This window comes from Tachysurus vachellii, chromosome 21 (genome assembly GCF_030014155.1).
Source record: "Tachysurus vachellii isolate PV-2020 chromosome 21, HZAU_Pvac_v1, whole genome shotgun sequence".
In the NCBI taxonomy this organism is placed as follows: Eukaryota; Metazoa; Chordata; class Actinopteri; order Siluriformes; family Bagridae; genus Tachysurus; species Tachysurus vachellii.
In genome coordinates, this window is record NC_083480.1 from 12,115,104 (window position 1) to 12,140,641 (window position 25,538).

Below are 25,538 nucleotides of genomic sequence, written 5' to 3' on the forward strand. Positions count from 1 at the left end.
TTTCCTGTTGTACGTTATTTAATACATTTTATTTAGTACACAGACACAATTTTTTACATTTACGGCCTTTGGCAGACGTCTTATTCCAGAGCAACCTAGGCACTTCAAATCACTTCTGTATCAATTATTACATCCTGATCCTAGTTCACAAGGACATGGACTAAGACAATAGCAAGTAGAGATAACACATGGACAGCAAGGTTGGTTGATATTATTTATCCCCTTCAGGCGAGCCATGAAAGAAATAATAAATCCTTTCTTAAGCATACAAAAGCCTGAATGAATGTACACATGCAGCATAGCTTAAGAACAGGAAGAAGCTCAGTTATAAGACTCCAAAGAGCATTTCCATCTAAACAAAACACAATTCCAGCACCAAGTGGCTTTTGTGACCAAAACCCACAGAACTAGAAGCAAAAAATAACCTCTTACTCTGACCTTCTGACATTCTAAACACCAGAATTATTCAAATACACGTTGTAATTTTTAAGATGTGCTCATTTTAAATTGATCATGTCGTTTTTAAGCAAGAGGCTCAAAAATAGTGTTTTTAAGTGCTATTTTTAGTACTTCTGGGAGAGGTAGGTCTTTATTCATCGTTTGAAGACCGTCAGTGACTTAGCCGTTTGGACGTTTTTGCGAAGTTCGTTCTACCACCTTGGTGCCAAAACAGAGAAGAGTCTTGATGCATCCTTGTACCCTGAGAGATGGTGGAACATTGGAGCAAGTGCTAGAATTGCTACCATTTTCTTTCACTGATTGTTGACATGTGTGTTAATGGTTCAGATCTTAGGCTTTCTGTCTTCTCTCTCTGACATATGTGTAAGCAGTTCAATGCAATCCTGTTACTTTAATCCAGTTTACAGCTGACATCAGGGATTCTCGATTGCAAAAGAATGAACCCATTTTAAATTATTGCGATTAGTGTCAAGTGTCAAGCAACATTTATATCACACTGGCACTGAATTTAGGAATCTGATTGGCCAGAAGGTGTTCATTGTTTTTTAGAATAGCAGCAATCCACTTGAGACTGCAAGTGCAAATAGGGTTTCAGTCAAAGATGGGCATTCACGGAGAGCTTTATCTGAGATGGAAGAGGTTCACATAGCAAAGTACTTTCAACAGCAATTTTCCTCTTGAGCCTCATCTTCTTGAACCTCTTAAAAACTCACTGGTAAACACATTCCTTGACTTTGGCCATTTAAAAAAAAATAATAATAATTTCTCTTCACATCTGTCTATGTGCAGGATTTAAGTATGTATAATGATCTATATAGAGCTATATGTGTAAGGAATTTCATTCATATTTAAGCTTCATTAAACTGAATTATGTGAATCAGTAGATACAAATTGCTGGACTAAATAAATAGATAATAGAGTATATTAAATATGCTATATGACCAAAAGATTAACCTATGCACTTGTTGAACATACCAAACCAGATTAATAAACCTTTTGCTGTTTATAATAATAATAATAATAATAATAATAATAATAATAATAATAATAATAATAATAATAGCTACTCTTCTGTGAAACTTTTCCACTAGATTTTGATTGCTAAGGAGAGGCACTGATGTCTGGCAAGAAGGCCTAGGACTCCGATGGCATTAGAGTTCATCCCAAAGATGTTCAGTATGGTTAAGGTTGACATTCTGTACAGACAGCTCATTTTTTTCACAGCAAACTTGGCAAACTATGTTGTTGTTTTGTGCACAGATTTGGGGCTCTTAGATCCAGTGAAGGGAAATTGTAAATCTGCTGCACATAATGATGTTCTAGACAATTGTGTACTTCCTTTGCAGAACTTTGTAGCATGAGTAAGAAAGAAATGGAGATGATGGTAACATACCGTGGTTTATACGTGCTTTAATATGAATGGAATTAGGAGCAAACTTTCATTCAATGTAACTATAAACTGGTACTAAAAGTATGGAGGTTATAGAATAATAAAAATAGGATTAAATGATAAATGGCTTATACTCTAAGAGTAACTGCTCCATTGCTTCATGTTGTGGGGATGTTGTAGCCTAGTGGTTAAGGTGTTGGAAAGTTTGAAAAGTTGAAAGGGGCCAATGCTGGGCCCCTGAGCAAGGCCCTTAACCCCAATTGCTTAGTTGTATAAAATGAGATATAAGTCGCTCTGGATTAGGGTTAAGTTCCACGGGAACTTAATCCGGGGAATTTTGGAAATATTCAAAATTGGAAACTTTACGGGAATTTATGGGAATTTACAGGAATTTATGGGAATTATATGGAAATATAGGGAAATGTATATAAACTATATCATATACAAACATAAATAAACGTTTTGTTTGGTCATAAGCAGACATGCATGCAAGGTAATACAAATTTTAAAAATGACGTCTTGACTGATTTAATTGTAAGTACAACTTTAATTGATTATTTCATTGAGTAACACAAAAGCATAATAAACATTATTATGCTTGTAATAAACATAATAAACTTAATAATTGTAATAAACATTATTTTATAGAGGATTTTTTTTATTTCAGGGGGAGTGAGTGTGTGAGGGAGGGTCATCAAATTATCTGTGCATGTGGTAACGCTAATTTACTGCTTATTAAGAGTTAGTAAGGTACTTATTAAGTTTAGGTATTGGGTACAATTAAGAATGTAGAATAAGGTAATGCAGATTAATATGTGCTTAATAAGTACTAATAAATAGCCAATATTCTTTTAATATTCATGCTAATAAGCAACTAGTTAAATGACCCTAAAATAAAGTGTTACTGTGCATGTTATAGAAGAATGCAAGTACATGCAGGGGGTTTGGCCTTAATGGCCCTCCAGTAAGCAGTGTGCTGTGTGCAAGTGACTAGGAATACAGGGTGCAAATTCAACTTAAATTGCATTAAATCTTGTTGTTTTAAACAAAAATATGCTGTTAAGATTTTTTTAACTACATTTAAGTTCCTTGTTATAGGCAACTCTGCATTTTTTTTTAAATTCCCAGTTTATTTCCATATATTCCCGTTAATTCCCATATATTCCTGTTAATTCCCATGGAAAGTTTCCAGCCTTGAAAATTCCCGAAATTTTGCAACCCTACTCTGGATAAGGGTCTGTAAAATGTAGACACTGGGCTGTATCATGCAGATGATTTCAAAATAATAATTTTATAATACTTTTAATCCAACACATAACACTAAGAACCTAAGTTCAGCGTATCTGTTGTTGAAGAAGTGAGGCTGCTTGTCTAATCTCTGCATTAACATCAGGACTTTTTGCAATCTAATTTCCTATTCAAGGATAATGACTTTGTTATCTTATGCCCTGTGTTTTTCTGAGAAAGCCTTATTTTGTTCATGGGAGATTTAATCACTGGCTGCAGTGATTAGATTGAATTAGTCTAATAGCAGTTCTGTAGATGACCCCAAGTTAATTCTTTTACCAGCTCTTGGTTTTAACAGCTGCACCATGATTACGGTATAGCTAAGAAAGAGCATTAGTTTATCTGCACATGCATGTCCACTAAGAAGAACATAAAAGGAAAGATTTTCACCTGTGCTGTTCTGTTCTGTTAAACCATGTTGTCTGAATCTATTTCTAGCTAATCTAGAGCAGATGCTTTTAAGGATTGACTTCGGGACACATCATGTACACCTTTTCATCCAAGCATTTCTTACCCATTACAGAGTCAATGACACTGGAGGAGCCTTTATGGAGATTTTTTTAAATGCATGAATGTGTTGTTCCAAGTCTTGATTGGGTTTGGAGAGGAGAGTTGACTACATGAACTTTGGGCTGTTTTGTATGCATAGAAATTGTGTCATTAACATCTTAATGTGCTTCACTGTAATCTTTGTCTAGTGAGGTTAATTACATTCAAGTGTACATTTATGTGGCCTATATTAATATTACAAAATGTGTCATTTTCACTTTTTTTCAGATCATATTCAGATCCTTTCTAATTTGGTAAATGAGGTTAAGCCTCCCATATACACTGAAAAAAAATAAGTATGAATTAATTCCCGCCTCCACCTTGTGTGTGTGGAGTTAGTATGTTCTCCCTGTGCCTCTGGGGTTTCCTCCGGCATCTCTGGAAAATTGTCCGTAGTGTGTGATTGAATGAGAGTGTGTGTGTGCCCTGCGATGGGTTGGCACTCCGTCCAGGGTGTATCCTGCCTTGATGCCCGATGACGCCTGAGATAGGCACAGGCTCCCCGTGACCCGAGGTAGTTCGGGTAAGCGGTAGAAGATGAATGAATGAATGAATGAATGAATGAATGAATGAATTTTTAACTACATATTTTTTGCATGAATACATGTACTAATTGTGTGTCTGAAGTAAATTGTGCGAATTCGGTTAAAAGTAGTACATCTTTATAGACCTTGCTTTGTGCAAAGGATGCTTGTTATACTAGAATAGGAATGGCCTTGTGCAAAAGATGGACAGTAATTGCCATCTTAAGTAACTTTGCAGCTCTGTAATGAGAATTGCAACAGAGAATAGGTGATTTTTACATGTCATGCTATGCCCAACCCTGTTCTATGAGTTTAAGGCTTATTGCTTGTTGCTTCTAGAAGCTTTTATTACATGAAACAGCACTTGCATTTGAACAGGGCAGATCTAACAGGGCAGACCTTTTTTTGTTAGGAAAGTGCCATGTCTAAAGTCACTGACCTACTCAGTACAACCCATTCTACTGTAAATGGCATTTGTGCTTGATTTGTTTTATATACTGTAAACCAGCAGCACTCTAGTCAAGTCTTCATGTGCAAATCATATTACGATGCGCAATTAGTGTAATTAAGGAATAACATCCATATCTAAGCTCCATCAAACTGCTCTGTGTAAATACATAGACACTAATAGCCAACAATAGAGCTAATTAGGTAGTTTTGTTTAGCACAAGTGAGTATTAAGAACTACTTCCGTTATACTAAAATCCAGACGATAGTCTGTTGTCTCTAATATGTTCATTTATTATCTGGCTTGCAGTGGTGTGAAGCTCAGAATTGCAGTCTCAATATCGCATTTTTAGATTTTCTCCCATATTTCCATCCATTAGCTATTTTCCAGTCTGAGAGGTTGATGGTCGAGACATCTCGGTTGACAGAGTTTGTGTTTGAGTTATTTGATTTTTGTTGTTCATAGTTGCCTGGTGAACATGTTGAAAATCTGGTAGAAAGGACATTATTTATGTCATAGGACATTATTTCATTGATATTATTTCCTGTCCAGTGTCACCCAAATGAGGATGAGGTTCCCTTCTGAGTCTGGTTCCTCTCAAGGTTTCTTCCTTATATCATCTCAAGGAGTTTTTCCTTGTCACCTTTACCTCAGGCTTGATCATTAGGGATAAATGTTAGAGATAAATAGTAACTTAATTTTTAATTGAAAAAAAAAATTATTCTGTATTTCTATACGGTTGTAAAGCTGCTTTAAGACAATATGCAATGTTAATACATGTAATTGTATTGGATAAAGATATATCAACAATAACATGGAAAATACATAAAAATCAAGTTTTTACTTGATATTCAGTCTGTCTTTAAATACAGTGGAGTTCATGTTACTGAAATCTGTCACCTGCTGCACTACAAACACCGACCAAATTGGTCGTAACTACAACTATAAAGGCCCAGAGGTCTGGACCGTCGTAGTTTCAGAAGGTTTTGTGTTTTTCTCTCACACACAGCCTCCTTTTCTCCTTTTCTCAAATTTAATATGAAAAGCATGACTGCCTGATAATATGGTGGCAGAATGTAATCTAGTGAGTGTAAAAACTTTGAGTTGAACATGTGAGTAAATATGATATTACTGTAAAAGATATAAAAGTTTCACTGTTGTTAACTGCTTACATTTGAATGCCTTTTTTTTGTTAACATAATTAGTGATATGATGCAAGAAAGAAAAGGACAAGCTCTAATGCACAGAAAGAGAGAAATAAATGTGACAAAATATTTAACTCAGATAAATTAATTTCAATTAAAGTAATTACTGGGTGAGTGGAAGTATAATGCAAGAGATAAGAAATGTAATTGTGGTATATTTTTAACTAGAATGATTAATTACAGCTATAACTATTAAGTGGGGCACATTTCTACAGTGCAGACCTCAGTACATCCTGGTTACAGCTCTGATTTTTCTAATATGATTAATTAACACCCACATGACAGATAATCTTTATATATACATACAGACACACACATATATACAGCTGGCACATTTTATATTTATATATACATGCTAGTTGGCATTAAGTCATATGTTTTATGACTCTATCCCACACCACCTACACTTGGCTACCTTCTCAAATGAAAGAAAAAAAAAGAGAAACATTCAGGATATCTGGGGGATTTTTAAAAATCTTTTTTTATTTTGAAAGTTTAGCCAAACATTTTAAAAACGTTTCAAGAGCTGAAAATTAAACGGTGAAATGACCGTAAAAAAAGCATGCATTGCAGTTTTGATAGTTTTTCACAATAACGTAAAGATTTATAAAATGATAAACTTTACATTTCAGCCTAGGTCTTTCTCTGAGGTTTGCACAAAAACAGCAGAACTTATTCAGGACTCCCTTCTGAGCCTGTTTCCTTTCAAGGTTTCATACCATCTCAGGGAGTGTTTCCTTGCCACCATCACCTCCAGCCTGAACATTAGGGATAGATGTTAGGGATAGATGTTTTATATATATATATATATATATATATATATATATATATATATATATATATATATATATACATATATATATATATATATATATATATATATATATATATATATATATATATATATATATATATATATATATATATATATATATATGTGTTTTTTTTTTTTTTAACTTTGTATTTTTTTTAGGTTATTATACTACTTTTAGTTACTCTGGCTGGTGAATGGAAGTGAATGGCATTTTACTGTAGTGCACCTAAGGATTACTATTCTTCTCTTTTCTGCAAAAATAATGTGCCTTTCTGTATTAAAAATAAAAATCATAAATTTGGAAGAAAACTTAGTAATAAATGCAGTAATTAACCTTGCACAAGCAAAACTAATCAGTGTTTTTTATTCTATCTGTTGTTTTAGGTGTCTTTTTATCTTGCTCGGGAATTTCTATTTTATTTCTATACTCTCTCAGCACTAGCTTGACTTCACACATATTCTTCTGAGAGATAATTAGTCCCAGAAGCTAGGAACAATTTATTGTAGAGCCTGCGCTAATAATTAATGTACCTTTGCCTTTGCTGTCCTTTAATTCTCTAATTGTAATACACAATACCCTTCTATTATCACTCATGTTACGCTGCTATGCTTTTCTAAATAAAAAAAAACTAAATGGACTGGAAAATAAATGATGCTGTCTTGTGATAATTCAACCCTTCTTAGCCCTAGTTATCTTCTTTGTATCACTTTATTACTCTCTCACTGATATCATTAGTCAGTGCATATTCAGTCTTGTCTTTTGTATTCCAGAAAGCTTAGTCTACTACAGCAGTGAAAGCAAAGTGCTAACACTGACTAATGTGCTGTGCTTGTTTATAGCCCTTAGCCCAGATGGCCAAGTCGCACTGTTCTGAACATGGCGGTGTCTGAATGTTCTTTATCAGCTTTTGGATGCCAGATACTTGTATGCTTTACATATAGCAGTGAATGTAGCTGATGTCAGCATCTTTACTCAATTAATTTCCTTTTTTTCTATCATATGAGAGCTGCAAGTGACACTGAACTCTAATGGTAATGCAATTCTATTGAAGATATAGCATAGCATCAAACTGCTAATTATATTAAACTTGCTTACCATTGTTTTATAGAAAAATATTTATAGTTATCTTCTACCGCTTATCCGAACTACCTCAGGTCACGGGGAGCAGTTATGCCTTTATTTGAAATGATTTTAAATTCAAATCTATTCCTTCAGTCTGCTTTGGATAGCCTACATAGTGCCAGTCAAATGTTTTTAAACATTACTCAATTCACTTATACATTCTTTTTATTTCACTTGAACCAATTTCTTGAAAAGAAGTTAAAATAGTTTGTTAAAAATATTTGTATGGCAGTATCATCTAAAATGTGTTCATGGCGAGAACATAAAAGCGGACTTGATCATTAGTTCATTTAAGCCTTTGAGACAGAAACAGGTCTAAAAGGCCTTGAAGTCTATATAATAAATCATTGAATTGATTTAGGGGGGCACGGTGGCTTAGTGGTTAGCACGTCCGCCTCACACCTCCAGGGTTGGGGGTTCGATTCCCGCCTCTGCCTTGTGTGTGTGGAGTTTGCATGTTCTCCCCGTGCCTCGGGGGTTTCCTCCAGGTACTCCGGTTTCCTCCCCCGGTCCAAAGACATGCATGGTAGGTTGATTGGCATCTCTGGAAAATTGTCCGTAGTGTGTGATTGTGTGAGTGAATAAGAGTGTGTGTGTGTGTGTGTGTGTGTGTGTGTGTGCCCTGCGATGGGTTGGCACTCCGTCCAGGGTGTATCCTGCCTTGATGCCCGATGACGCCTGAGATAGGCACAGGCTCCCCGTGACCCGAGATAGTTTGGATAAGCGGTAGAAGATGAGTGAGAGTGAGTGAATTGATTTATTATATTCTGTATATGCTCCTGTATATTTTCTTTTAAGCAATAAATTCTGTAATTATTGCTGGGTTCAGATTACTACACACTTTAGTTTCACTACATTTAGTAAATAATGAAGTGAGCAGTTAAACATGACTTTTACAGGGACATCATAAAATACACATGCAGATTCTAGACTCCTTACTGAAAGTTATGCAGATTGATAATCTGTTGAGGTAAAGCATCTGCCCCACCTGTGTAAACTGTTCTTGTATAATTTGTTAGCATAGAAACAATTGTTTATAACATTAAGCACATTAATATACAGTATACCTTTGATTTACTTTGCAGCTATAACTACTGTCCATTAATAGAAAATGAATGAAAGGTTCTGTATAGAATACAGCATTTAGCAGTTACATGCGGAAAAACATGCAGCATTGATAATAACTAAGTAAGTCTGGATTTCCGTAGCTTAGTGCTTTTTTCCCACTAATATAAGGCATAAACTTAAATTCCAGATCAGATATGCAATATAAGATTCTCCCTTAGGGAATATCAGAACTATAATGTTTTATATAGCGATTTAATGATTTTAGTCAGTATTATGATTTCAGTTATTATTTTTCAAATCTTTTATTATTGATTATTTTATCATCGTCCTATGAATAAAAAATGGTTCTGAATATTAAACAGATGATCTTATCTTATCTGTCTCCAGTAGATGTGTTGAATCTACCACCCTGAGTCTGATCAGCCTGAACAATGGGTCTCTTTCCACAAAAGATCATCTAAACTAAATTTTTTTGTGAATGTACAGTGTCTAGACATGGAATTCAAAGTATAATTAAAATTAAATTGATCTCTAATCTATTATTTTATTTTATTTATTTTCAAGACTGCACATCATACATCATCATCATTCTAAATCATGTGTAAAATGATAGTATGGCCAATATTCTGGTGCACAATCGAATTTCCAGCCCACTGTGACCTACCAGTCAGGGAATGATTTAATAAGAGTGACAGATTACACTGAGAGAAGAGTAAAGAAAAACAGGAGAAGAGAGAATTATAAAGTATATAATACGAGAACAGAGCAGGTCATAATGACAGTGTGATCTGATTTTACCTTAAGAACACCGAGCCCCAAAGGCGTCGTATAATTCCACTCTTTTTATATTTTTTATATTCGATTTTTTCAGAGTTTACAAACAGCCATTTTATTGCAATTATCCATTTCACCAGTCATGTGGCAGCAGCGCAGTTTATACACTCATATAGATACAAGGTCTTCAGTTGACATTACTCACTCTGACCCTGACATGGCTGCTTGTGTCATATAGGCCAGTTTGAGCATTTTGAATCACGCTAATCTCTTAGGATATTCCCACCCAGTCATCTGTAGACATGGTGAGGTAAATGAATAAGTAATGAGTGCAGTTTTGTGTGCAGAAATACCTTGTAGATGAGACAGGTCAGAAGCGGAATAGCCAGACTGGTTCAAGCAAACAGGAAAGCGACTTTTATTTAAATAATCCCACACTAAACCATTTGGCAGAATGTGGGGATGTAGTAGCTCAGTGGCTAAGGCGTTGGGCTACAGCTCGGAAGATGTGAGATCAAATCCCAGGTCTACCAAGCTGCCACTGCTGGGCACCTGAGCAAGGATCTTAATGGATAAAACGAGATAAAAATGTATGTCACTCTGGATAAGTAAATGGAAAATGTTCATTCTGCATAAACGCTACAGACATGAAAATCTGCAGTTTCCAAAATGCCCAGATCATGGCTTCAACATCCAAGTCACTGAGATCACATTTTCCCCACATTCTAATGTTTGATGTGAACATTACCTGAAGCTTTTAAAGTGTACCTGTATGATTGTATAAATAGCACTGGTGCCATATGATTGGGTTCATGAATGAGTGTTTCTTATAAAATGTGGCACGTATATAAACAAATGACCTGAGATTAAATCTGCATGTTTGTCCCATTTTGCATCACAGAAACATTTAACTTTATTCCCAAGTGATTTCCTGTCATTTAAAAAGCATCATTTGGGGAAATCAGGATGTTTGTAGTATAACCATTTTACAGAAAAAATACAAAAACACCAGCAAAATATCCACAGTCGCCATTTCATGGTAACATTAATTATATTAATTTGGTTACTAAATCATTTTACACATTAACAAAGCTCAAGTGAAGCAGCATACACTAGACACCAGCATTTTTATCTTCCAGTATGAACAGCAAAAGGCAAAATCACTTACAAACACAAAACATTTATAAATACACAGGAAAAGAGAAGGTAAGGTATTTTTTCTACAAATGATACACAATGGCTCAATGTTTCTAAATTTCTTTCTTAATCACTGACTACTGTAGTGTCATTTCCATTTTTGCCTCATCTTGAAAAGATCAGTCTGTTGAAGTTCTTAACCAGTGCTTAGCATAACAGCATAGCATAACTATTATTTATCAGGGCATGTTGATGAGTAGCAGCAAATACTGTACTGCAAACATCATACACACACACACACACACACACACACACACAGTTTCAAACAAGAAATCAGCACCACTGTGAACAGTACCTCCATAAGAATGAAGCGTGATTGCACTGAAGAGGTGCATACATAATAGCAAACGACAGAAATACAATGTATTGGAAATGTTTATACAGTTATATAGAGGTGTAATTTAATACATAATTCCAACTGAACAGAAAATGTGGTCTAAATAAATACAAATATATTTAAAACAGAAAATTCACAATTCATTTTTTGTTAGAAGAGTTCAAAGGGCATCTGATTAAGATTAAATTTGTGCATCGGGAAAACAAGTTTATACTTTTAAAAACAGCCTCAAGCAAGTTGTCACATATGAGGCTTAAATAAATGTCATGAAAAACAAATTTCTTGGAAAGAATCATGATCAGACACCAAATATAATATCTGCACAATTGGGATTAAAATCTCTCCATTGCGTATCTTTAGTTAAGGCAAACTATAACTCCAGGCATGAGGTGAAGGGAATTCTCCAGTTTTCCCATAATTTCCAGGATATTTTCCAGTTTTTTTCCAGTGTTTCCAGTCTTTCTCAAGGCATAAATATAGGTTTCATATTTAATAAAAAATAAATAAATAACCAACCCTATTGGTTTAGGCCAAGCCAACTTTGTGTTTAAATCCGAATATAGATACAGATACAAATATTTGGAACAGTAAACAGATACAGATACAAAGAGCAACCTTGTGTTACATACTGTACCTACCCTCAGAAAAAAGGGTATTAAACCGTACTTTTACACCGTCACTGGGTCACCGAGGTGGTACACATACATTTAGTGTGTATCAGTTACCTGGAAAGATATATTTGGTGTACTGTATATCTTTAAATCTTTGCTGTAAAGACTATTTATGTGCCTTACGTATTATGTGCCATACTGTATTTTAGGTTTTATTTATTTTTCTTTCAGTTCGAAGTGAAAGATACAATAAAGGATACTAAAGTTGTACTACTGAAGGAAACAGCAACAAGAAAGAATAAAGTTTGATACTATTTTTTCTGAGAGTGAGAGTACAATGAAAATTCATCCTGGTGTCATTTTACACCAAGCATTTCAGCGGTTTTGAGAAATATTTTAATTCACCTTAATCAGCTTTTAGTAAATCAGCTGTTTCTGATGTAAACCTTTTCTCTCAAAGCACTTATCATAAATGTGTTCTGATTCTCTACATACAAAATAAAATGCACTCAAATTCTTCACATTAAAGCTGTCGTGATGTGGTTAAGGAATTAAGTAAACATGCATTGACTGTATAAATAACAGTCGATGTTTTCTGAATATACGCTCACAGTCCACTTTATTAGAAACATCTGTACACCTGAACATTTATACAATTATACAATCGGCCAATCGTGTGGTACAGTGCAATACTGTACGTAGAATCATGCAAATACAAGTCAAAAGCTTTAGTTCATTTTAACATCAGAATGATGAGGAGATGTGATTCCTTTGACTTTGACCTGTTTGAGCAATTGCTGATCTCCTGAGTCATACACAGTTTTCTATAGACTTTACACAAAAAATACAAATCCACTGAACAACATTTGTGTGAGTGTTAAAACACCTTGTTGATGAGTTCAGTGGAGAATAACCAGAGAATGCTATGGTAACTCAGACAGCCAGTCTTTACAATTGTGACGAGCAGAAAAGCATCTCAGAATGCACAACATGATGCATCTTGAAGTGGATGGACAGAACAGCAGTAGATCACATCCATATGACTGGCCTATTAGATAATTGCATAAATGAGGTGTACAGGTATACAGTATTGGATTCTGTTATTTGTAAATTATTCCTGAAAATCACTCAGCCAACTATTTCAGTCAATATCCTTCTAGCTAGGTTTCAGTCATTCTCTCAGATCATTTGGTTCTTCTGTGAGATCATCCAGCTCTGTTGAAAAATGCTCTGTGCTCTCAATCATGGATGTTTCTTTTGCAGTGCTGTAGGTTAGGGCCACGCTATAGGCTGTTTGCTTGGCCTGAGCCTTCAAACTGCATCTGCAAAGCCTCTTAAAGGAGGCGCGGAACTTCTGTGACATGGCATTATAGATAACAGGATTGATGGCACTGTTCAGGTACACACAGGTGCGACAGAACAGCAGGAACCAGGTGTCCAGGTAAGCCTGCTGGAGGAAAGAGTTGACCACCACCAGAGTGCGGTAAGGCATCCAGAGCACGGCGAACAGAACCACCACCACTGCCAACATCTTTATCACCTGACATAAGATAAAAAACAACATGACTGCCTTATAGCATGCGTAGGAGACAAACTAGTGGCTACACAAATAAAAGAGTTTTTTTAGAGTTACATCTTCTTTGAATTCTACAACAGTTCTACATGAAACCTTCTCTAATAGAAAAATGCTGTTTTCTCAGGATTAAAAAAAAAAAAAAAATCTGCATTGTACACTGTACCACAGAACCTTTAAGGGTTCTAGGTCTAATCTTTCTTTTTTAATGTAGTGATGTACCTATGTTGTAACAATGCTGTTTTTGCACCAGAAATAAAAAAAAATAAATAAAACGATTCCCTTAATGTCCTGTACTGTTCTGTACTACTGTTTTTCTTACTTCAAAAAAAAAAAATAAAGCATATTGAGCAGAAGAGTTCATTCCTCAGTGTGAAGCCATTTAGTTTAGCCAGCATTTCTATCAATTATTAGCTGGCTGCTGTACCAAAATAAGTAATCAATGCACAGTTCCTGAAGCACATCTATTTTGAACTACAGGGTTCTTGTATACAGTAGTGTACACCTTATACTCTAAGTCTTTTATCTAAAGGTTCCACTTCATATGTTATTTATATATGATCTGTTCCACATACAGGCCACGTGTTAATCACATATGATATGATATCTTCAGATGTGATTTTTCATGTTTTTCATGATCACATTCTTCACATGCTGTTGACTGTGTTCACATTAGGTTAGATGTACAGTCTGAGGGCATACCTGTGAAATACAAATGTGACTAATTCAAATGTGTTTTTCTTCTAATGTGATTACATGTTACTCAGATAATGTGTGAAAAATGAATTATCACATCATAGAGGTTGTTGTACACCTTGATGCTTGTGTGAGACTCACCTGCCTGCGCGAGGCCGCCGTGGTGCTCGAGCACTGAACTGAGTGTTTAATACCGGAACCGTACTGGCCGTTCTTCACCTTCTGTTTCGGTAACGCGTTCAGGAACAGGATTCTCCCGATGAGTCCGTACAGGATGGTCGCGAGCGCGAGAGGCAGCACGAAAAACACGCCGAAGTCGAAGAAGTATATGGGTAAATAAAGTTCCCTGGACACTCTGTAGGTGCAGGTCACGACGGTCACGTCGCTGTACACGACCTCTTGCGTGTCGCTCAGGTAAAACCACATAACGCAGTAGAGGGACGTGAAAAGCCACACGGCAAGGATGATTCTTTTGGCACGCGCGTACGTGCACAGTGACTGCGCCTTGATCGGGTGGCAAATGGCTATGTACCTCTCCACCGTGAACGCAGTGATGGAGCACGACGACGCATTGATACCCAGGTACTGGAAATAAGTGATGCCGAGGCAGCCGGTGTGACCGAACACCCACGAGCCGTACACACTGTCCGCGACGCTCGGCAACCCAGCAGCCGTCAGCACGGTCAGATCCGCCACGGCCAAACTCACCAGGTAGCAGTTGGTCGGTGTGCGCATGTGCTTCGTAGTGAGCACCACTAAGATGACCATCACATTCCCGACTATCCCAATTACGCAAATGGTGAAGACCAGAAGAGCGCTGATTACCTTGTATCCTAATCTGTGGTCCGTCCAGGGGCCCAGCGTGTGGTTGGTTAAAGTTAAGTTCTCCATTTATTTACGCAAAAAAACCCGTGAAGCTAGATATATATTTACAGCATCTTACTTGCGACTCCTAAGCGCGGCTCAGACTTATTTTAGATGAAGTAAAGTTCATTTCTGTTGTCTTATATAAAAAAATATGTAAGACTGTAAGACTGAAGTGTTTTGTGCTTGTTTTAGCACTGGTTCCTAATTTGTGCGTTTTCTAATGGACGAAGCAAAGCATGCAATAAATAAGTTGGGAAAAAAATGCCTGCTAAAAGCAAAGAGGTTCTTGGGCATGTGAGTGTTTCATCAGGCACCGAAGAACTACTCTCTCTCTCTCTCTCTCTCTCTCTCTCTCTCTCTCACACACACACACACACACACACACACACACACACACACACACACACACACACACACACACACACACACACACAAGTCTCTGGTAGTCAGCAATTAGAGCGTTGAATTCCGTCTCCCTATTGGCTGACTCATTCATGCGCAATACAGACGGTGTGCGTTCTAGGACGCATTGCAACTCAATCAAAGATTGATTTTAATGACTCCCACTTTCATTCAGTATAGCAACTTCCGGAGTCTGTACGTTCTCTTGCATCATAAAACTTGTATAAATCTTTTTTTCTTCTTCTTTTTTTGCTTATTGCAGCCAGAAGCAAATTATGCCCAATCGATGAAACCAATCCTTTGGATGGACGCAAAATGATCAATACACTGCCTGTCGCATCGAGCGTCTTGCTTCCTCAATTAGACTTTAACGATCTCCGTTCACTTAATTGGTTAATATAATTTTTCTTTGACTACAACGAAGAATTTACTGCTTTATATGGGTCAAAAATTTGACCTGTTAAATATAATAGTGTAATAGCTATATGGCTGTTTCTTGGTTTCTATACCTGAGTTGATTCAAACCCCCAAACACACACAGCAGTTCCAAAGCGTTGTGATGACCAGAAGGGGAACTCATATTTCCTACATTCCTAGAACTGGTTACTGTTTTACATTCATCAAGCAGCACATTTAGCCTGTGTGTGCAAATAAATACACGAAGCTTGCTATTTATTAGAGAAAAAAAGTAAATAGGAAAAAGGTACTTTTAATACTCTCATCAATTCCTGTCCTCAGTCTCCAAGTTAAACTACATGGCAAAATGTTTGTGGACACCTAACCATCACATGTAAGCTTTGAATATCCCAGATTTATTTCTATGTAATAATATTTACTGTTACAGTATCACTAGATTTTGGAGTGTGGTTGAAGGGATATGTGTTCATTCGACCGCAAGAGTATTAATGAGGTCAGGCACCGATACTGGGTGAGGAGGTCTGGGGTGCAGTCAGCGTTCCAGTTCATCCTAAATGTAAGGTTGAGGTCACTCGAGTTGTTCGACACCAGCCTTGGCAAACCAGGTTTTCATGGATCTTGCTTTTGAGGGGGACTTACATGTTAGAACAGGTCTTGGATCTAGAGCATACAGAGACTTATTATACAAGAGGGTGCTTTCAGCTTTGTGGTTAAAAATTTTACGTTTATGTCATTTGGCAGACGCCCTTCTACAGAGCGACTTACATTTATCTCATTTATACAGCTGAGAAATAGTGGGTTAAGGGCCCTGGTCAGGGGCCCACGAGTGGCAGCTTGGTGGACCTTTGATTCAAACATATAACCGTTCGATCAGTAATCCAACACCTTAACCACTGAGCTATAACTTACCTCAAACACATGGGTGTGATAGTCAGGTGTCCACAAATCGTTGTCTATGAAATGTGGGTAAATGAAATTCTTAAGTAAGAATGTTATTGTGTTATAAACAAACATCCTTAAAATATACTTAAAAAGTCTTAGTTTGCACCTTCTGAAATGCTGTGATAGAATAATTAATGGTGCTTGCAAAGCAACATTCTTACTATCCTGCATACTCTTCCGGACACTTTTTCGGCGTGTAACTTGTCCCGCAGCTTTTGTCCTAGACCCATGAATGACGTGTCAAATCGACCGGCTCATTGCGGAGAGGTGTGCTATGACTTTTATAAGCGATCCGAGTACCGGTACTTCCGGTACTGGGTCTCAAAGTCCTGAAGTTTTCTTCAGGAAATGTACATTCTAGTATTACATTTTACTATCTTAATCTCCAGGAACCAGCAATGAGTCTATACTCACCTCCTTTACTGCTGCATTTTCTTTTAGTTTTATTGGTGACACTGAATAATTCAACCTTATTAAAAAGTGTTCCTCAAGGGTTCAAGACATTAGGAACACTTCCTAATGATTAGACCTCTACATAGGACCTTTAAAGCTTTTCCCAGGGGCAAAAGTCCAAGTACCCTTGAGGGTTTCTTTTTCTTCTTAGAATGTAGTAACTACTGAATAATTGGCTTTAACAATAATTTAAGAAAAGTCTTTGTGTTTAAGGGGATAAATGTCCCGGAAATTAGGACAGGTAAATAGATTCAATCAGCTTTTTTTTTTTAGCAAACCTGGGTGTAGAGCGTGATTACTTGTTTTCTTTTTCTTGCGTCTTATGTAATCTATCATGCCATTCACTCACTTGTGTGAAATTATTCTCACGTTATCCAAATGATTTACAAAATTTGCCAAAAATGTTTTGACACATATTGAGCTGATTTTTATGTATAATTAACTTATGTGAGATTGCAGAGTTGGGGTGGCACGGTGGCTTAGTGGTTAGCACGTTCGCCTCACACCTCCAGGGTTGGGAGTTCGATTCCCGCCTCCGCCTTGTGTGTGTGGAGTTTGCATGTTCTCCCCGTGCCTCGGGGGTTTCCTCCGGGTACTCCGGTTTCATCCCCCGGTCCAAAGGCATGCATGGTAGGTTGATTGGCATCTCTGGAAAATTGTCCGTAGTGTGTGAGTGCGTGAGTGAATGAGAGTGTGTGTGTGCCCTGCAATGGGTTGGCACTCTGCCCAGGGTGTATCCTGCCTTGATGCCCGATGACGCCTGAGAGGCACAGGCTCCCCGTGACCTGAGGTAGTTTGGATAAGCGGTAGAAAATGAGTGAGTGAGTGAGATTGCAGAGTTTTTCTGTTTGTCCAGCATAGTAGATGTGAGAGAGGTTCTCCTCCTCACCAACTGTGATGATGGCACAGAGACAGCTCAGATAATGACTGCATTTCTGCCAAATCTCTAGACTTTTAATTGGGATGTTAATGGAGTAAGAGGTTTTATTCTAGCATTCAGTGGTGAAATTCAGCTGGCAGAATTAGCATGATTAGGCCATTGTTTATTTTTTTGGATGACTAGTAGACATTTTCTTTAAAAAATCTTATTTAAGGATTTTAGAGAGGCAAAAAGCATTAAACATGTCTTCTGTTCATGAATATACATGAGTGAATTTTTTAACTGACCAATAAAAACCCGAGCAATACTGTATGTGTACATGTTAGCAGGTACACACTAGCTAGCAGTTACATTACTAACATTAACATTAGTTACATTCAAGAGTGCTTCAATTTGACCCTTTGTAGGATAAATAAAAGGTTTGATGTTGTACTACAAGGTAGCATTCGCTTTTAGAAAGAGTTGAAGTTCAACCCTTTTAGGCAGCATAAAAAAAACAAACCACTAACTTACCAGTAACTAACCAATGAATCCTTTGTTTAACCTTAATAACCACTGGAAATAATCTGAAGCTTAAAACTAAAACCACAAACCAGTCTCTAGGGTTTGTCACTTTGGAACATAAAATACTGCAAAGTCTTCTTGAATGCCAGTACAGTACAATGCCAGAATGGTTTCCCTATCAGAAAGCTGTCAGAAACCTATTTAAGAATAAATTCTTCTTAACCCCATTAAGAAAAAAAGCTTTGCAGTTGAAAAGGTCAAATCTAGACGTTAATACATTCTTTAGCTTCGTCTCTCTGGGGAAATCCTTAAGCGTTCTATGTAGAATTTCACTACAGAATGGTTTCCCCATCAGAAAGCTATACCGATTGAACCCATCTAGGTTGAAGCATATAATACACACAAACCGGAAGAACCACTGGAAGTGCCTTTTCTTTATGTGCATTGTCTCAAGAAGAAAAGCGTAAAATTGAAAAGGTTAAATCTAGAACCTTAAGGCATTGTTTGTGTTTGCTTCTCTTGAAAAATCCTTAAGCTCCTTATGTACAGTGCTAGAACAATAGTTATTACCTCTTTAAGTTAGCAATGATCCATTGTCCTTCTGAAGAACTGTTGAAAAATCCTTGCAGAACAATTTCCTTCTCAGAAACCTGGATGAACATCTATTATATCTTAAAAAATTAGACCTACGTATAGATCCCTAAATTGTTTTGTATTTTCTCTACCTGGAGGAACATTTGAAGTTTCTGTAGAAAACCTTAGACCTAAATATTCAAAATGGTACTCCAATCTAATTCAAATATACAGAGGTTTAGTATTTTGATGTGTAATGATGAATAAACAACAGGTATGAACAACAAAAAATATGCTTTGCTACCATCTTGTGTTCCAACAGAAAAATGACTCCTCTGAGGAAATGAAAGCATCCAATCAGCAGAAACTGAACCACAGGAACACACTGGCAGTGAGTTTTCTAACGCAGGACAGAACATTGTTTGAAATGATCAGGCTGATTTCCCCCATACTTTTTGTTGTTGCTATATATGCTCTGTTTCTTGCTAACAGTCCTAAGTGGAGCCTCAGGGATGCATTTACAGAAATTTAGCAATTTGGTGTCTTTTACTTTTGCATTAAATGCCAAAAAAAAAAAACGTTTTAATTTTGCAGTCATTTGTTGTTCAGAGCTGTTTTCTTTTACTGATATTAATGTAACAGCCATCAACTCTGAATATATTAAACTTCTGTTCTCATAATGTAATGGCAGGCAGCTGAGTCATACCCAATATTTACTGTCTTAAGTGGTTCTCAATCATGCAGATTTACAAGCTCTTTGGAGGAACAGTTTCAGAGGCAGTATATTAAGGGAAGGTCAGATGAAGCCCGGTGGCTGTGTGTTCATACAGGTCCGTTCTGGCTTATTTCGAGGCCAGTCATAAACAACATCCTCTGTGCTGACCCTACCCCCTCTACCACCTGCAAATCCTTAACTGAGCGTAGTGAGTAATCTAAGTACTGTAGCTATTAATGCCTGCTTTGTAATGGAGATATCCTCTGAGATACCTGTAGGTGTAATGAACCAGCTGAGACTAGGGATGAACAGTAAATGAACACAGAGATGACCAAATACAGGTGAATATCCAAATAACAGAAGTAAACACAAACCATTGAGAAAAATAATACTACGCTAGGCTAGGCTATTAGAAAGCAGGAAGACAGAACAAGTGACAGAAGCAATAGAAATACCCCATATATACATTTATATATTAAAATTTTATTTATCACATACATAACCATACACAGTATGACATGTTGTTAAATGCTTGTACGACTGACTTCCCATTAGAGAGAGGAAAACAAGTTAAATCCGTTAAAGTGTAAAAAAAATTGTAAAAATGAGTAAGAAAATCAAATCAAATAAAGTGTATATATAGTACATAGCTATAATGTACGTGTTAACAGGAACTAACTTGTATCACAGATATTCCACAATTAAAAAAATCTAAAACAAAAACTATAACTGGTTAAAGAATTTTGAAATTGTTCTTTAATAAATAAACAGGTTATATTTCTTATATCAGCCCACTGTGTTCTGTTCCTTACTGCTGAAAAAGGTTTTGTCCTCATAAAACTGATCTATTTGTCCATTAAGGTCGTGTGGTCGAGTGTTTTCCCCTAAAGGCAAACTATGAGTGAAATTATAGGATGTTACACCACTCATAAAGGTTTATGCAAGTCACATGATTGGCCATATCTGTGCAATGTGTTCATATTGCTTTCATTTCTAAAATGTTGTTATTTTAAATGCAACAAATGTTCAGCTATATAAAATGTCAATAAATGATTTCTTCTATCTTTGCTTCATTGCTGATGAAGTATCTTGTATCATAGATTTTTTTGGATAAAAATATATTTTAAACATTTATATCAGATTAATCACATGATGAACATTTGAACTTTCCAACAATTCAATAAAACTTTTTCACAGTTTCATACAGTTTTGCACAAGTGGGCTGTCTGGTGAATAGCTGAGAAGAATTAGATATTAACCAGATTTAATCTAGTTTAGTGGGGGGCACGGTGGCTTAGTGGTTAGCACGTTCGCCTCACACCTCCAGGGTCGGGGTTCGATTCCCACCTCCGCCTTGTGTGTGTGGAGTTTGCATGTTCTCCCCGTGCCTCAGGGGTTTCCTCCAGGTACTCCGGTTTCCTCCCCCGGTCCAAAGACATGCATGGTAGGTTGATTGGCATCTCTGGAAAATTGTCCGTAGTGTGTGATTGTGTGAGTGAATGAGAGTGTGTGTGTGTGTGCCCTGTGAAGGGTTGGCACTCCATCCAGGGTGTATCCTGCCATGATGCCTGAGATAGGCACAGGCTCCCCGTGACCCGAGGTAGTTTGGATAAGCGGTAGAAAATGAATGAATGAATGAATCTAGTTTAGTGTGAATTATAAACTATTGTTATATGAAGTCTTAAAATAATAATTGCACTCTGTTTTTTCTATAAACGATGTATGACCTTTGAGATGGACATAAAGACAGAATGATAGTAAGAGGTACAAGTCCTTAGTGCCTTGTGCCTTAATTTTAAGTGTACTTTGCAAAATGTGATAGATAGACATATGTAAAATGATAGATATCTAGTATTCTGAGCTGTAGTTGCTTCCGAGTGTCCTAGTCTAACCTACACTGTGCTTTGCTGCTCCGGCATTTTCCTCAGCTATTCTTAGCATTGCTTTGTTCCAAATTCAGAGAAGATCCATCAGCAGAAATGCCATATCAGACCATGTGGTAAATAAACACAATGTGTCTCAAAACTCATAGAACTCATTTATCACATCTTATTTCTTACTGTAGCAAGCTCCAAGCAAATCTTTAACAGGCTTAAACTTCAGCAAATGTTCTTCCATTAACTAAAACAGGATGTACATCATTTATATTCACACATGCTCACATGTGTCATGTCACTGATGAGTACATTGTGACCCAGAACAGAAAGAACAGAATGGATGAAGATGCACAAACAAATTATTAATGCTAACTGAAGAACTTCAGGATTCGTGTAAGGAGTTGATGAATGATTTTATGACCATGGATACCTTGGATAGTTAGGGTTTTTTTTTTTTAGCTTCCTAGAACTAAACAGGGGATATTACTTCTTAAAGGATTCTACACGAAAACATTTGTAAGTATTTCATGTTTGTGTTGTAAGGTGTCAGGATACAATCAATATACATCAATATCAGACAAAAGTATTTTTTTGACTTGTTGTTCTCCCAGATCGACAAGTCAAAAACACTTTTGTCTGATATTGATGTATATTGATTGTATCCTGACACCTTACAACAGAATTCAGCATAAATGCTTTAAGATGAATTCTGCAATAGATTATTTGTCTAACAGCAAGAAACCCATTTTAGGTCATTTTCAGGTCATTTCATGAATAAAATCATGAATGGTTTGCACATATGGGGTCATGTTGCTACCATATTCATCTTCACTCTGGGTCTCCATCCTGTCTTTAAATGCAGCAGTAGGCTCAGCATATTGGACGTGTTATAATCCTCCAGCCCTCCTGCCTGGACAGAACAGGTTTTCTACATACAGGACCTTGTGTTACTGTTGAGGTACCCATCACTATCTCAGTGTGACCAGATCTATAAAATATGTTGTCTAGTATATGTGAACCTATGAAAGGTTTTATGTCTCTAAGGCCAAGAGCATTAAACCTGTCCTTGACTAATCTGTCACGGATGAATGCATTGTGTCGAAACCAATAAATATTTGAGATGATCAGCTGTACTGCCAACCTGCCGAGACCTCACTGGCAGTCAGGATACTGATAAAGAGCTTCCTTCAGTGTCTCGGCAATGTGTGTATCAAACATGCCAGCTTGTAGGATACTAGTGGACAGATTTTTTTTTTCTTTCTGTAAAATTTGAGATTTTGAAACACAGGCAAACTGGACTAGTCTGTGGTTATGGCAAATTATGCTTTGCACTAAAGGGCATTGTGTTGTAGTTATGGTGTTGTAGTGTGGTTAGATTTCAGGTAAATCTGAATCTTAATAAACACAAACCTTTTTAATTCGATTTTTCATGCAAACTATGTGTCACATTTGTAATGGTGAAGCCAGGTTGTACTGAGAAATTGTGATTCAAGTTTTACAAAGAGTGCAGCATGAATTTGTGCATGAACTGCTTTACTGTATTTCCTTTTGGGGCATTTTTCCAACCCTTTTTCCCCCCTAATATATTCTTCGGTCACATCCTACCTACAGGACAGCCCATCTCTTTCATACACCAGCTACGAAGTAGGACACCAAAACCAACCAATTGCATATCCTGTGCTGCACAACATCAGCATCATCAGCCCACTTCTACATACATAGAATTTGAACATACATGAACTCACAGACACCCACGATTTGCTATATCGGTGTGATTGACAGATGAGCACAGCCAGAGAGTTTTGCTCTCTTTGATACTTAGTCTCGAATAGCTGTGACATCTTAGACCTCTGATCTCTATATGACCTACAGAGAGATCTGCAGATATCTGTATGATAGCGTGAATGCTTTTCTTCTGCACTACACAGAAGCCTCTTAGTGTGGTTATGTTTATGTTTCACTTTATGCCTTTCTTTTGATTGTAGTCTTTTCTAGTCCTGTCTGTCATTGGTTAGTATTATCTGTTTTTGATTAGTTTGTCTGTTTATACCCTGTTGTTTTTTAGCATATTTGGAATGTCTTGCCAATTGCATCATACATTTCTGAGCCTGGTGTTTCTCAGTTTCTTGTCCCAGCTACCTTTTTAACATTGTTTTGGCTTTATTCATTTAGCATTATGGTTTTGATGTTTTCTGCATGTGTTTAGCCCCTGTCATAGTATTTTATTACATTTTTTGGAATTTAATCAAATCAAGCCCATGCTAACTTTACTCACTTGCATTCTACCTTATTCTCTAAAATATTGAATGTTTCACTGCTGCGCCGCTTTGTGCTTACATGCACAGCTAATAAAACCTTCTCTGAACATACGCACTTGTTTATTCCAGAAATCGAGATTCATTTCATCATTGGTTTAAAGAAGTACCTCTGTGTATATGTTCCTGTCTGGCTTTGTGCGATCTAATCTGAGGCATGTGAAACACATGGTGTGTCACTGTTGACAGTTGAGATATCTTTTGATAAACCCAGTCTGAACATTCTGTGGGTTATACCTGTTTCCGTGTCTGTCGGAGATTTTGCCTCCCTGTGTGTATATTTCACTTCTTCTGCACACTACACACAGCTGTGTTCCTCCATCTAGGTCAACGAATCCAGTGGAGAATATTACTGCTGTCACCAACAGGAGTCCAGGCCTGGTTTATGTCCCAGGTTTGTTACGTGAGTCATCCTGTTACGACTGTGAGTGTGTGTTTATGTGTGTGCAGGAAAGCATGAGAGAAAAAAAATCATTTTTTTCAGTGATTTTAAATTCATTCTCACTAAATGTTTAACTGTAGCAAAAGGTGATAATCATTCCCACGCTTGTGCATTTCATTGTTGCATCTGTTCCTAGGCTGACATTTATCATGTAGGGAAAAGAGAGGAGCAGTGAGACATAAGATTATTACTTACGGCATCCTTGTGCTACGCATGACTGGCCTGTGTCAGTCTAAGCGTGGGGGGTCATTGTAGTGCCATGGGAAATCACAGATAGATGATATAAAGCTCCTTCACAACAAGAGACTTTAGAGTCTTGTGACATATTAGAAACCAAATGAGAGATGTTATCGCTCCAATTACTGTCTGAAAACCATTGTATATTCCCATAAGGCCATATTTTGGCTGCATCAGCAGTAGTCTTCTATATATAGATGCAAAAATACAGTGGATATAAAAAGTATACACACTCCTGTTAACATAGCAGGTTTTGGTGATGTACAAAAATGAAAGCAAGATGAAAAGCAAGACTTTATTGTGACAACACAACGTATTAATTAAAGTGAAAAACAATTTGAATGATTTTAGAAAAAGAAAACATGTACACTGTATGCATTTACACATATACACTATATAAGTGTACACTATATATAAACATGTATATTATATAAGTGTACACACCCCTAAACTAAGTTAGTACTTCAATCTTATAATGGCATTCAATCTGCTTGAATAACAGTCAGTTTGGCAATTCATGAGATTTATTGTACTATACTTCTTTGGTATTCTAACTATCAGATTGTCTGGCCATCTCCAGTGCTTCAAGTTAACCCAAAAAAGTTAGTTTCTGTAAATTAGTTTCAGATTCAGCTGTCATTTTAACAGTGGTTGGGTTTTAGTCATATGCAGCATTTGTGACTTTTCACTGGCTTCAAGCCAGACTTCCTCCAAATAAAAAAAATTGCTAAACAAAAAGTTCCAACATTTTTAATAATAATAAAAAAACTAAACTCTTTTGTCCATTGTTTAATCTATACTTTAAGTGGACATAGTTTGCTTATTCGGTCTACCTTCGGTTTTTCCTAAATATGGAGGA

At 36.7% G+C, this 25,538-nt stretch overlaps 1 protein-coding gene across 1 annotated transcript; it reads right to left on the bottom strand.

Annotated features, from left to right (window-relative positions):
- Positions 1-12,323: 12,323 nt before the first annotated feature.
- trhrb (thyrotropin-releasing hormone receptor b) lies at positions 12,324-15,109 on the bottom strand. The gene is made up of 2 exons (XM_060897473.1): positions 14,197-15,109; positions 12,324-13,326 (listed from the first exon to the last, which is right to left on the bottom strand). Exons 1-2 carry the CDS (start codon positions 14,944-14,946, stop codon positions 12,958-12,960), a joined length of 1,119 nt encoding a protein of 372 aa, XP_060753456.1. The 5' UTR covers positions 14,947-15,109; the 3' UTR covers positions 12,324-12,957.
- Positions 15,110-25,538: the final 10,429 nt, after the last annotated feature.

Excerpts from the sequence above, each read along its gene's own strand:
- trhrb (XM_060897473.1), bottom strand. The coding sequence starts at position 14,946 with ATGGAGAACTTAACTTTAACCAACCACACGCTGGGCCCCTGGACGGAC. Across the intron at positions 13,327-14,196 it reads CGGCGGCCTCGCGCAGGCAG|GTGATAAAGATGTTGGCAGT; the intron begins GTGAGTCTCACA and ends ATCTTATGTCAG.